The sequence below is a fragment of the Lontra canadensis genome, unplaced genomic scaffold, assembly GCF_010015895.1.
Source record: "Lontra canadensis isolate GAN:19392208 unplaced genomic scaffold, GSC_riverotter_1.0 scaffold78, whole genome shotgun sequence".
NCBI classification, from domain to species: domain Eukaryota; kingdom Metazoa; phylum Chordata; class Mammalia; order Carnivora; family Mustelidae; genus Lontra; species Lontra canadensis.
The window spans coordinates 417067-431190 of NW_022631072.1; the positions used below are offsets into that span (position 1 = coordinate 417067).

Consider the following 14124-nt stretch of genomic DNA (forward strand, 5'->3'; position numbering starts at 1 on the left):
CAGAGGATGACAAGGGATATTTGGGTGGGAAAAGGGTTCTGCCCCTGGTCTCCGGCACTCAGCTTTGGGGGGCACTGGAAGGAATGGGGGAGGAGGTCAGCATGGCGTGGGTCATCTGAGTTACCATAGTGATAGACCCAGGCGAGAGAGGGGAACACATGAGTGACGTAGGAAGGCAGTTCAGACCATTGAGAAGCTAGAAGGGAGGTTCTGTCAGACTTAATTAACTTCATTATAAACACCTTCAGCACCAAGCACAACTATTACACTGTAACCCAGGGGTCATGAGCGGGATGGAGATAACACCTTCTTTCCTCCAAAAATCTCCCAGATTGCCTTCATGGGACCAAAGCAAGAGCTATTTAATTAAAACAAATATTTACAATGGCAGAATCTAAGGACAGAGATACTGACAAATAAATAAACATAAAAATCCTGGCTATGATACATGATCATCATTTATACAATCAGTAATATCTCATGTACCTGGAACTTCATGGAAAACCATTTTACATTTCATCATTTGGAATCAACAAAGTTTACGCTAAGTGAAATACTCTTCGATTTCCGTAAGCCATGCTTAGAAAGTGTTTGCTCCTTCTTCAGTGCCCACTTATCGGACTGTCAAGTTTCCTTTTGTTCTGCCAACAGACACCCTTTTATCCCATCATTCAGCTTCCTCCTTGAGTCTTTTACGGGCTTGGAAACCAGACAGTCATGTCTATTAGAACAGTTTGGAAATCAAGAATAAATAGAATTTTAACAAATGGCTCTGAGTCTCTAAGCTGTGAGTAAAATATATGGACTTTGGAAGATGGACTTTATTCTGGTTTTCCTCCAGGCTCTGGGGTTGGGAGGGATGCTGTGAAGATGCGGCAGCATGGTAGTCCAAAAAATCAGAGACACCAACCATCCACTGCTCAGCTTTATACTATAGCACGGACAGGTTGCTCTTCTTAAAGTAGGCACACGGAGGTTTTGGGGACTGATCTGAAGTGGATCTGATAGTCCACAGGTCAAGTAAACAGACAGGCATCTCTTATATGCAGGAAGCCCTTGGAGAACTCAGGTGTTTCAAATCCAATGGTTCCCGCCCCAATATCAACCACCTGGAGATCCTGTAGCAGAAGACCGTCCAGTGCCCTCAAATGTCAGAGCCAGCCCAACCCACCTGGACTCTGCCAGTCCTCTCATTTTCTGTGTTCTTGAAAGCTCACTAGAGCCTCACCCCACTTCCACACAGCTGAAATTTAGCCTAGGCCTCCATTGATTTCTAGCAGCTGGTGCAGTTTTTAACGGGGTATTAGTCTCTCTTCAGATCTTGAAACCTAGACTACTGCCCCAAATGGGATAACATTCGACTAAGGTCACTGAAGCTGGACGGTCATGAAGGCAGGATTGTTAAAGGTCGAGACACCAACTCTGGAATCAGTTTGCTTAGGTCACATCAGGTAATCTCTGCTTGTGAAAAGGTTGTGGCCTGAGAATGGCCGTTGGTCTTTACAAGTCCAAGGCAATCTCTGCTAACTCCTTTCCCTTTTTGCACACTGCCTATCCAAAGGAGAGGTCTGTAGAGAAGAAATCTTCCCTTCTGAGAAGATGATGACTGGAGACATGGTTCTGAAGAACAGTAAATGGGTTGTGTGTGGACTGGTGTCCGCCGAAGGCCCCCTCTGAGCCGTATGCAGAGTCCTCGGTGAAGACAGACAGGGCCCCAGCCTTCTCAGGAGTACAGAGTCATCATCAGCCACTGGACATAATGGGGAAGCAAATTATGGTCAGTTCAGGCAGATCTCTGACATTCGGCTAAGGGTGCTTCATTTTTCGGTTACCAGACCCTGGAGCCTGACACGGGATTGGGACTTCCTCCCCCCTTGTTCCTGAGAAGCCATGGAGACAGGACAGTAATGGATGGTTTAGCCAGAGGGACCACACCATCTGGTAGTAAGTATAAATCAACCTGAAATATAATCAACCTTGACTTCTCAGGGTGTGAGTGAATGATGATACCCAAGATGCAGGCTGATTCTGTATTCAATTCTCAATGCAGTTTTCTGCCATGAATTCAATTTGGCATGCTTGGGACAGCAGTGTGCAGGTGTGTGGACCAACTGGGTAGCAGAAATCCATTAGAGCTAGTCTACATGTTTCCATTTATGGGCCCATTTGTCTGACAGCTTTATGTGGGTGTGATGCACAGTCCCTCTGTCTCACATAGAGAGGACCTCTGGAGAAACCACTTCCCAGGCCAGTTACATCAGAACGATGCTGCTAATGATGTTGGTGAAGATGACAAGGTTGGAGTTACCAATGGCATCAGAGAAAACCAGTGTGAAATTCCAACCAGTTGGCTGCCACTCCCTGTAGACATCCCTGGATAGCCCTAAGGATCTCCTTCTCGAGCAACCAAAGGTGCTCAGAGCTGAAGAGGATCTTAGAGACAACCTAACCCAGGTCACTCATTTCACATGTGGGGAAACTGAGGCCCAGGCATACTGAAGTTGATTCGACAAGGATCCCACAGCTAGTTACACGCAATGCTGTGGGTTCACCTCGGGTCTCTGTCCAGTTCTCTTCCCATGATGGCACATTGCACTGCTGGATCCAGCTAGGGCTGTGGGCTGCCCATTTCAATGGCACATTCATGTTTTCCTGCTCTCCCAGCTCTCAGCCTGCGCTGAGGGACTCAGCGGGACTGCCTGAGATCAGGACATGAGCTTGGGGATTTGAGATGGAGATGGGCTCAGAAAATTCTAACCACTGACCCTCCAGCTGAATCCTAGCTTCACAGTCAGATAGGACTGTGACTGAGGCAAGACACATGCTGAGTATCCCGATATCTTGGAAAGATACTACATAGAATGGACATTTGAGGTCAAGGAAGAAACCTCTGCTTTTACTAGACCCTTTTTAAGCAGCCTAAATGGAGGATGTGTTTTTACAAAGGAAAAACATAATTTAATTCCAGATTCCAATGTCTTTGCAGGGAACACTACCTAGACCCACGTCGGACATAGAGTAGGTGCTCAGTAAATCCGTGCAGTTTGATTCATCAGGGAAGACCATCAGTGTCAGGCACAGATTTGTTTTGTTGGCATATCATCTCATTCACTCAACAAACATTTGTCAAGCCTCCTATTACACGCAAACCACTGTATGAGGTTTGAGAAGAGGCTACCCAGACAAGATCAGAATCCCTGCCCCTAGGGGGAAGGCTAGGCCAGCTCTTGAGAAAGATCTGACCTTGATCTTTTTTCAGATTCATCTTGATCCAGTTTTGTCATTCTCTCCACTCTCGCCAGGACCACACACACTGTTCCCTCTAGCCTGAGTCTTTCCTACTCTCCACTCAGCCTCCCTGGCTCCTTCTGATCTCCAAGGTTTTAACTTTGATGTTACCTCCTTCAGAAAGCCCTCTGTGAAATGCCCTGTTCAGACCAGTTGCCCTATTTCTGTCTGTGCTGGAGTTCATAGCTGGCCTGGGTCCTCGCTCACTCTGTGTCCATGCCCTCTGCAAGAGGCTCAGAGGTGCTTCTCATGACAGAGAAGGCTATTCCCCATGTGTTGGAAGTGGACTTGGCCACGTGACTTGCTTTGGACAACAGAAGGTATTGCACAACACGATGTGCCTGCCCTTCGAGACCTTGCGTGTGTAAGCTCGCTCCCCTGTACTTCTGCTATTGTCCGGAGACAATGAGACCAGCCCGGCCAAAGCTTCCTCAATGAGGGTACCGGCAAAGTCCCCAGTTCACCCACCCATAATGAGCCAGCCAACCGAGACCCATTGACTCCCAGACGTGTAACTGGGGAACTCAGTGAGTGTTGCTGTCACAGCTGAAGTTGGGTGGATTTGTCCCATGGCATTACTGCGGTCACAGTCATTGGGTCCACTGAGCCAGGGTGTAGGTCCCTGCCTATGCACCCAGCACAGACTGAGTGCTCAGTAAGGAGTGGACCAACGAATGGAGAAGTACCGTGAGTGAGGGGCTACCTCCCCAACTCAGCAGAACGAAGGCCCCAGAACCCCACTCCTTCATGAGAGCCTGGACCCGCTGTGGCCCCCTCTGCCTAAGACGGTGTGAGTCCACCCCATGGACAAAGGCTTACCTCTGGCTTCTGGAGGTATATCCCTTTGCCATCTTGGGTTAAGTTCTGGAAGGCACCTGTGAAAATGCAGCAGCAAGGAACACAGCTAACGTGTGATGGAAACATTAGCCACTAGCTCTTCCTACCTGTCCCCTCTGCTGGGAGCCTGGTTTCAGCCCCATGTGGCCACACTTTACTAGGGCAAGTGAGCTGCCTCAGACCTTTGGCCCAGGGACAGGTGGGATGTACATGAGTCTGAGGCCATGCAGGTGGGGTTCTTGGGCACAGAGCCAGTGTGTCCCTATAGCTTCTGGCCCGTTGTTTCTGCCCCAGCAGCTGTCCTCCCTCCTGCTTGAACCGGGGACAGGGGGCAATCCACCAAGGAGTGCCCGCCCTGCCTCCTTCCCACCAGCTCACCCTCCATGCTCTCCGCACGCAGCATCAGGTGGACGAAGCTGACAAAGTCCATCTGGAGGCGGGGGCCACCGTAGCGGACAAGCATCAGCTGGCAGACGTCGTCACTGAGCACGATCCCTGCGTCAGACACAGATTCCCCCCATGGGTGCTGGGGACCTCATGCCCCCGCCCCTCCACCTGAAGCCCCTGCAGCTGTCCCTCCCCTTCTGGGACCCGAATCCTGATAACGTGGGGGGTCTTCTTTCATGGGGTTCAGTATGGACTGCTCAATTAGTTAGTCCCTTAACATTATCTCCATCTCGACTCCCCATTCCCACACCCTTAGGCCACCAGCACGAGGATCTTTTTATAGAGTGGGATGCTGGCCTTCAAGGCAGGAGGCAGTCTGTCCAAGACTGGTCCAGAACATCCCCTTTGGGGCCCGATAGTCCTGGATTCAAGCTCCAGACAAATTTACGAACTTTTCTGACCGGTAACTGCTTCTTTGTTAAGTGGGGATTAGCCCTCGGCGTGGGTGATTAAACCAGAGTGTGGATGCCCCAACCTTCAGCACTGTCAGCTGTGACCAGTGATAACACACGTTTCCGTGATTTGCAGATCTACAGCCTCAGGCCTCTGGACCCGGGGAGCAGCTCTGTGCCTTGGGATTACTTGAGAAGTGATGCCCCCACCCCGACCCAGAGCAGTGCACCCCACAGGACCTGCTCAGCCTGGGCTTACCTGCGTCCCTCATGGCCGCCCTCAGCTGAGTCCTGTTCAGGTGTCCCAACCGGTGACTGTCGTGCTTGTGGAAAACCTCCTGCGCAGAACCCACACCAAAGGCTCGGGAATCACACGTTTGCAAGCATCACCTGCAAGCCCCCCACCCCTCCATGCTGCAGTGGCCAGCATGGGACCCCGCAGCAGGCCTACAGGAGTAGGCAGAGGGTCTGGGCTTCTGAGAAAAGGAGTGGGGTTTTTTGTCACGCGGATCGACAGTCTGAGCATAGCTAAATGTGCTTGACTTAGGCACATTCTCCAAACCTTGAAGGCCTGCTGGCTTTCGGACCCAGGAGACAAGAGGGATGGTGGTGAGTAAAAACTGGGCAAGGAGGAAGAAGCCAGCTGATGCAGGACTTTAATTTTCCTGCTAAGGAGCTCAGACCTTATCCAAAGACCACAGGGAGTCTTCAAAAAGCTTTCATCAAGGAAGCAACATGATCAGACGTGCCCTTTAGAAATCCAGGAGACTATTGCAATAGGCTGAGTTTAGGAGAGAGGGGAGGCGGGCGCACTGAAGGGAGGGGAGAGCCGCGGGGTGAACAGTGGGGTACACAGGGCTGAAAGGGGAGTGGTGCTTACACAGCTTCGCAGAACTGCCATCTCTGCCCGCACCCCCGCCCCTGTAAGGAGGTCTGGGGAAGACTTGTTCTTACCTGACAGAGCATCAGCTGCTTCCACAGGTCTCTGAACTCCTGGATGCTCACAGTGCCGGATGCATTAAGCTGATAGAGGGTTAAGGTCAAAGCTGCCTGGGGAGTTGCTGTCACACCTCTGGGAGCAGCAGCGGGCCCTCCACACAACAGGGTGCCATTTGTGGACAGCCCTGCTCCTTGTCTCATAGCCCTGCCTGGCTTCTGCTGGCTGGTCCGTCCAGCCCAGAGTGGCCCCACCCTTGCTAGGAAGGGACAGAAGGAGCCAGAAACACACCCGCACAGGGAGAAGTCTGAGGACAGGAGGCATGACGGTGATGACCACAGCTAGCACTTAGGGAGACAGGATATTCCAACACAGACTATTTGATGGGATTTAAATTAAAAAAAAAAAACAAAAACGGTCACTGTTTTCCCCATTATTGTTAAAACCAGCTTCTGGAGGGAGTCCATCACAGGGCAGCTCTTACATTTAGTCATTTTATAAAACGTTAAAAACTTAATGACTGGGCCTTGTAGATCATGTCCAAATAGCTCTGCATCAGAGAGACCGGGTCAAAATACCACCACACGCAGGTCTTCTTGGATCCCGAGTTACAGGCTTGACCTACGTTACTTCATTCTCACTTCATTGGGGGGTAGGTATTCACTACCCCCCAAACGGATGATAAAATGGGGGCTCAGAGAGTACGATCCTGTTGAGGTTCATGCAGCCGGCGATAAGGCTGGGCCCTCCCCCGACGCTAGCACACCTGCCTGCTGCCACACGCCCTCCTCTGCAACATTTCTGCAAAGACTCCCTTTGTTACTTGCAACCTTCACTTCCGCCCACCCCCCCCATACATACTATCCATTCCACGTGCCTCTCTGTACCATGGATAATGAAACTGCGATTCAATTGTCCACTTAGAAAAGCAGAGGGTTTGCTAGAAACATCACAGTGCTGAGAGCCAGGGAAAGAGAGTGGGTGGCGTACCACAGGGCTTACTCTGGTTTCCTGCTCTGCAAAGAGGAACAGCCACGGCCTGGTCACCAGCTGGAAAACTCGGGAGCCTGAGGCTCCTGTGGCAGCTTCTTGTTACCCAGAGGATTGCTCCTAACCAGCACCTGCGGCCGCCTCATCCCCACTATCGGCAAATAAGATTCTTGCTATTCACAGGTAATTCTCAGGACTCCTTGGATGACAGCACCAAGCACCAGGCCTGGGTTACCCCACTTTCTCCCGCTGATTCTACAGAGCAGCTTTTAACAGCATCCCTTGCTGCACTCGAGGACCTGAACCCACAACGAGGCTACGTGAACTGTCGGAGATCACATGGCTAGGAAGCGCTTGGGTTGGGATTCAAACCCAGGCAGCTTGGCCCAGTGCGAAATTCTCCGCCAGCAGCGGCCGGCCTCCTGCCACGAACCTGAAAAGATACGTCCAGCAGGGCCAGGATCCCCTGGCAGGCGTCCAGGCTGAAGAGAGGCCGGGCGCTCCCCAGACCTGCAGAGGGACAGAAAGAGTGTGCATGGAGGTGGCCCTAGGGTGGCACAGCCCTTTTCTGAACAGGAAGAGGCTGAGCTATCTAGGCCACCTGTAGGTTCTAATGACTGTCATTTATAGGCGGTAGCAGGGAGTAAGAACAAGAGGGCAGCGGAGAGAAAGGGCTCTGCTCTGGTTCACCCAAGGAGCACCATAAAGCCCCGCAGAGACGACCCGGTCCCAGCGCAGTTTTGCCTCCATGTAGGCTGGTGACCGTGGCCCCAGGTACCTAGGACTTAGGTACCTCACAGAGTCACGGATCCCCAAATCTGCAAGAGAGCTGAGAGATCAATTTGTTCAAGCCCCACCTAAACTGGGGGATCCTTTCTCCAGATATTTGGTGGACGGTCTCTCAGTCACGGGCGTTCACTTTTTCATACGGATGGAGAGCTCCAGTCAGGAGGAATTTAGGTTACTTCCAAAGGAAGCTCCTCCAAAATTTAGTCCCTAGTCCAAGTTCTGCCTCCAGAAAGGCATAAACAGGCCTATGTCTCTTCAACATCTCCCCTCCACTCTAAACGTGGCTTCTAAGCTCTCTTTGCCTTCCTCTAGACCCTATGCTTTACCATCTTCTCTCTACATGTGGTACCAAGACCAGAATGCACGCCTTCGGTTGTGGTTTCATGAAGCAGACAGAGTACAACGGGGCTATGACTTCCCAAATCTTCAAGCTGTATTCCCCAAATTACATTCCAATGATGATGTTCTGCAGAGAAAGGGTTTTGAGTTCAACTGTATTTGAAATATTTTGCATTTATGGACCCTTTTTTCCATTCACCGTGCATCGTAGCCTATAATAGGTACTGAGAAGCCAACATTAAAATTTTGTTTTTGTTTAATGCAGAATTTCCTGAGCACAATTGACCACAGAGTCTAACCCCTTCTATTTCATGGAACACTTCCTAAAACTTCATAGTGTCTAATACTCCTTGGAACGCAACTTCAAAAATACAAATCTAAAGGTTTCCATTAAATATAGCCTGAATTTAGATTAGCTTACTTAGCAGCAACTTGAAACTCTGAGCTCGTGTTAAGTTCCAGGTCAACTAAATTAACCAGATATCTTTCACATAAGCTGCCATGAAAATGAGATCTCGTCTGCCAGGAACTCATGCGATCAATTTTTTAAAAAAATAATGAAATGTCAGTTTTTAATTATCATCCTGACTCTGTTTCATCTTTTGGGCTTGGGCACAGCTTGTTAAGAGCATTCTGAATTTCAATTCTGCTATCTATTATAGCAGAATTCCTTCCAGCTTTGCGCCATCTGCAATCTGATAAGCCCACCTCCTGCATCCTCTTCTGAGTCATGGATAAAAGCTGAGGAAGTGAAGGGGACCAAGGGTAGAAACCTGGGACTCTCATCTATACTTGCCGACTCTCATCTATGACACAGAATTACCCCCTCTGGTTTTGTATTTATGTAACTCTTGGGAATGGTCATCAGACTTGTGACTACATCTCTATTGCTACTTTCCAACCCACATGTCATCATTCTCCATCAGATACTTTACCAAGGATTTCGCCCAAAACCACAGTAGTTCTCTGAGCTGTCAATCCAAAAATTCTCTCATAGGACTAAATGAAAGTGATCCATCCACACATTCTTTGGGAAACCATTTTGCATACTTGTGTTCAAAACATTTAAAAAATTGTAAGTGTGCTCAAGCCATCTCTTCTAGATAATTTCCCTAGAATTTACTTTCTGGGGTGTGTGTGGGGGGGTATTCTTATATAATTTCTAGAATCTCTCCTTCTGGCTCTTTTATGATACTTGAATTTGGCAATGAGGAACCATCTGGAAATTATTTCAAGCTCTGAGTTATACAACACCCTGGACTATAATTTGTTTGGGTCTGAAGTCTTGGCTTCATATAAAGTAGAAGCGATCACATATGTTAGGTGGCAAATACTCTTTAATTGTTTGGTTTACTTTTTTCATTTTGAACTTCATTCTCCTCTCTGGAGAAATCATGTGCTTCCCACTTGAAATATATATACAAAAAGGTTTCCACGGGCTTTAAGCTTGCTTAATAATTCACCTCAAGTTTCATATGAAGGCATCCACACTGGCCATTTGGAGCCCTCTGAGGGGATGTGCACCCCTCCTTCAAATTTAGTAGGTTGCTCAACTTAAATATGAGTTTATTAGAAGGCTCCCGGTGGGGGGGCTGGTCAGTACTTATATTGTATATAAATACAATATTTATAGGCCAGGCTGGGTACAGTCCTTCCACATGGAATCTATATGCCAAGAAAGAAGTACTCAGATATTCTCAAACTAGCAAAACATCAGAAATCTTTATTTTCACAGCCATACATCTCTACACACTCAAACTAAGCAAAGCAAAAACAAAACCAAACCCCCCAAACAAGAAAGGAAATAACTATTTTCCAAGCTGTATAAATTTCTCTACCGCTACATGACCCACTCTGGGGTAAGACACAGCTGCCTAGGGGACCCTCGTGCAGCAACTCACATGTCCCACAGGGGAAAGAGAGCAGACCCTGAGTTCAGAACAGCCATGCCCCCTGAGTCCTACAGGATGACTCTGAAATACTCACTTGGCCAGGTCATGTGGTTCAGGATCTTCTGCAGCTGCACTGCATTTATTTCTGGATACTGAAGTGGGAGCAGAGTGGCAGGAGAAAATTATCATTACCGGAGGCTCATTAGATGCAGAGGGGCTGCGGGAGAAGGGGGCTGGGAAGTCACTACCGCACCTGCTCAGCACGGTATATACGTCCCTTCCAGGCAGAGTAAGTAAGCCCGGGGGGTCAAGTCCAGGAAACCCCAGCAGGACAGGACTTGTAGGAAGCATTGTAATAATGGTGTTTCTCCAACTGGTTTTTATCAAGATGCTTCAGGAGTTCAGCAAACAATTTGGTTTGAATTTTATTCTTAATAAGATATCTTCAGCCAAGGCTCCAAGTTCTGAAGTTCATCAGAAGCAACTTTTATACTGACATGTTACTTTAAAAAGGGCTCCTGGGTGGCTCAGTCAATTAAGGATCTGCCTTCCGCTCAGGTCATGATCTAGAGTCCTGGGATTGAGCCCCGCATCAGGCTCCCTGCTCAATAGGGAGCCTGCTTCTCCCCCTCAGCTGTTCCCCCTGCTTGTGCTCTCTTGCATTCTCTTTCACTCTCAAATAAATAAATAAATAAAATCTTAAAAAAATTTTTAACTTTAAAATATACATATGAAATGTATAATCAATGTGAGCTTATAAAATAGATACACATTCATAATATATTTTTATCTGTTTTATATATATATATATATTGGGGTTCTCAATGAGATTCCATTTGATAAAAGGACTGCAACAGAAATAAATTCTTAAAAAAAATAAAAAGGACTGCAACAGAAAATGTTTGGAAATCCCTGGTATAGAGGAAAACATTTATGAACGACACATGTAAGATTCTGTCTATCCTCTCTGGCTGCATTAGGCAAAATGCCAGGGGAGAATATGAGAGAAGATGAGGGGCAGGCATATTGTGAATTAAATCCAGAGTAACACAAGGAGCTCATGCTCTTCTAGTTTTAATGACATCATTACACACTCCGACGCCAGATTTCTAGTGCACTTCGTATCTTGTTCTTCAGCGGATCTAGCGTCTTGCAGGTTAGGGACAGAGTGGCCTCTAGAGCCCTACCTTACACCGCTGGCCTTTGTGATCCGGGTCAGTGCAAGGAAAGGCCTCAAGGGGACCAGGTATGCAGCCCCAGGCCCTCCTTTTCCCTAATGCCCTCTTCCCAGCCCTATCACTTCTCTAGGTGACACCCAAAGGGCTCTTCCTCCTTGGGCTGCCCTCCCCGCCAGGCCCCTAGAGTTTGTCATCATGCTCTGCACCACTGCCAACAATGATTCTTAACTCTCAATTCCATTTTCTCAGGAATTAAAGATTAAAGCTATTTCTCCTACAACTAACTAATCAATGTCACTTTCAAGAACAGATTGGTATTTTACAGGAGTCTTCTGGAGACAATCCTCTTCTGCTTACTTGTCTAAAGACGTGAGGACTTGAATAGAAAGTGGCAGTTTGGGGAAGAGTAGCCTTATGTCACACTTCGTACCCAAGGTCAGGTGGCTGCAAACACACCCTCCATGGAATTCTAGGCTCCATTCTGTCCCCTGGTTTGCCCTCGGCTTGCCACCACCTCTGGCCAAGTTACCTTCTCAAAGAGTTTAGTGAAGAATTCATCCTGCCCTTCATTTTGGTCCACTATTTCCTAGAGGAATAGACACACGGAAAGACCTCGTCATTCATCTGGATGAATGGACGCTCATGCACACACTCGTGTCTCATGACCTCCCAGGCTCCAGAAATCCTAAGTTGGACCTTGAGCACCGTCTTAAGTTTCCTACTACAGCATTTATACCTCCTTTGGTTCTCCAATTCTCGCTGCCTTTGGGGAAGTAGCAAACAGCAAAATGGATAAAAGAAATACCAGGTAGAAAGAAGCAGAAGCAAGTCAATGTATAACTCGTGTACCTGGGGCTCTGGACCCTCCATGACAAGGACCCGACCAGAAGGACAGTTCTCCTGGTGCAAAAATAGCACAACCTAGGGACTCTTAGGGCACAGTAAGTAACACAGTACGAGTGCCATAGAGTAGGGACCTTAGGAACTGCAGACTTCTTCCCGACACATGAACTGTGAGGGGAGAAGCCCACCATTCTTTGGAAATGGTCCCAGCATGGGGAATCCCACCTGCCTACGCACCTTAGAGAAAACAGCACTGGCGTCGCAGCCAATTTCACTGTGGGGAAAACAAAGGGCAGAATTAATTCTTGGAGGGCATCTTGGGAGCCTTTTGGCCAATATTCTCCCTCCCCAGGGAATACCTCCTCCAAGTCTGTTAGCTAATCTGCCAAAGTGGGCTCACCTTGCTCTCACACCCCCCCCACTTCTTCTTGGAGTCAACAGTCCAGCCACGTGGCCCCACACACTGCTGGTCCCCCTCCACGTGCCTGGGGCTGCTGCTCATCTCCACGCCCGGCACGCCTTCCACTGTCCCCACCCATACCGAGCGACTCCTACTCATATATACAACTCGGCACTGCTAGGCAGTGAGGTTCAAGGTCAAGTCAGACTACGTATGAAATAAAAAAGATAGAGAACTGGATTCTAAGCCCTGAAGGGCTGTCATGTCGAAACAGTCATGAGCAGAAGACGCTGGGCTGGAAAGTGTGTCTACTGATTCACTCGCATACACTTACGGATCCAAGCTGATTCACTGACGACAGCCTTGCCTTGTGTGCACAACCCCCATGCATCTCCTAGAAATTAACACCTCCCTGATGCTGTCCCCGCTGCCCCCAGGACCATGGGAGATTGCCTCAGATCCCCCTCCTTGATGTTCTGCTAACACCCTGTGCAGATAAATGCTTGCATGGGACACAATGTACCATAAATCACTGCTCAAACATCCCTGTCCTTTCCAGGCCTTGAGCTTCTGGAGGTCAAGGGCCAAGTCTGTTCTAGCTTTTTCTCTCACATGTCTAGCAGACTGTTCATTTCTTAGGAGAGCGGGGAGGAAGAGGAGAAGGGAGCTCTCCATACAGGGAGCTCTCTGCTCTCCCTACCCTCTCCTGTGTTGGTCACACAGACTCCATCCTCTGCCATTTCTGCCTCCTCCTCCTCCATACCCCCCTGTCCAGAGGGGGCCCCAACCGCCAGGGGAGTCCTGGGTCCTTACTGAAAGATGTGCTTCCTGGAGAAGACTCTCAGGAGAAACTCCGACTCCTGGCTGGCCTCAGACGTGCAGGGCACAATGACGTACGTCCCTGGCACCAGCTGTAGTTCCTGACTCACTTCTCTCTCTGTGAGAAATGCTTTGGGCCAGCTGAGGGGGCCATTTTCCCAGAAGAACTCAGGAGGAAGTCTCCTCGGGTCACCATAGTACTGCGGGTAGAGGATGGAAGAGCCCCAGTTAAGATGATACTCAGGGCTTGTGGCCGGCCCTGGGGCTCTTGGCCAGGAGATAGGATGCAGGTGTTCTCTGATTAGCCAAACCCAACCTGCTCCAGTGGAGGGATAAGGGGGTGAGGAGAGAAAAGGAAAAACCACAACGTGTCAGGAATGGGCACCATTGCTCCTTTGTGGGGCTGAGGAAACACATGTCAGTTCATTTAACATTACATTTAATAAATTCTAAAATATATTGGTTCTGCACCAGGCTCAGAGACGACTCTATAGAGGCAAAAGGATTTCTCACGGTCCCTGAGTGAAAAGAATGTCAAGTGCTCGTCCCTTCGGCACTGTTGCCGGACGTCCTCACAGCACGTGCCGTGAGGTTCCCACAGTCAGGCTGAACCTGTCACGTGACATCACTCCAAACCGGGGCCAGCTGGTCAAGTGTGGCACTCACCTTGCTCAACTGAAAAACAGAGAAAAGAGAGGCCTCATTAGGCCGGGAAAGCAGCTCTTCCTCAAGCACAAACTAACGGAGGCTGATATGTAAGAAGGCTCCCCCAGGGGCCCCCCGTTTCTCCCATAAGACTTGCTCTTCTCATCAGTGACATTTTAATCCATCCTCAGGAATTCTGGGAAAGGGTGAGGGAAGGCAACCTTGACTTTTGGGGAGAGGAAAAGAACAGTGGTATTGACTTTATGGACTGTGTGCCGGGCACCACGAGGCACCCTGGCGCACAGTGTCCCTCTGGTCTACTCTTTAC

The 14124-nt window shown here is 49.0% G+C and overlaps 1 protein-coding gene across 1 annotated transcript in view; it reads right to left on the minus strand.

The window, feature by feature from the left end:
* Positions 1 to 1692: 1692 nt before the first annotated feature.
* Positions 1693 to 14124, minus strand: part of CAPN14 (calpain 14) — a 36747-nt gene continuing 24315 nt past the window's right edge. Inside the window, exons 12-22 of the mRNA XM_032882029.1 lie at positions 13818 to 13826; positions 13146 to 13351; positions 12170 to 12206; positions 11619 to 11675; positions 10006 to 10063; positions 7337 to 7401; positions 5919 to 5987; positions 5224 to 5302; positions 4504 to 4620; positions 4108 to 4163; positions 1693 to 1750 (exon numbers count right to left, since the gene is read on the minus strand). Coding sequence (XP_032737920.1) covers positions 1724 to 1750; positions 4108 to 4163; positions 4504 to 4620; positions 5224 to 5302; positions 5919 to 5987; positions 7337 to 7401; positions 10006 to 10063; positions 11619 to 11675; positions 12170 to 12206; positions 13146 to 13351; positions 13818 to 13826 — 780 coding nt within the window. The 3' untranslated portion in view covers positions 1693 to 1723. The remainder of the gene's footprint in view (positions 1751 to 4107; positions 4164 to 4503; positions 4621 to 5223; positions 5303 to 5918; positions 5988 to 7336; positions 7402 to 10005; positions 10064 to 11618; positions 11676 to 12169; positions 12207 to 13145; positions 13352 to 13817; positions 13827 to 14124) is intronic.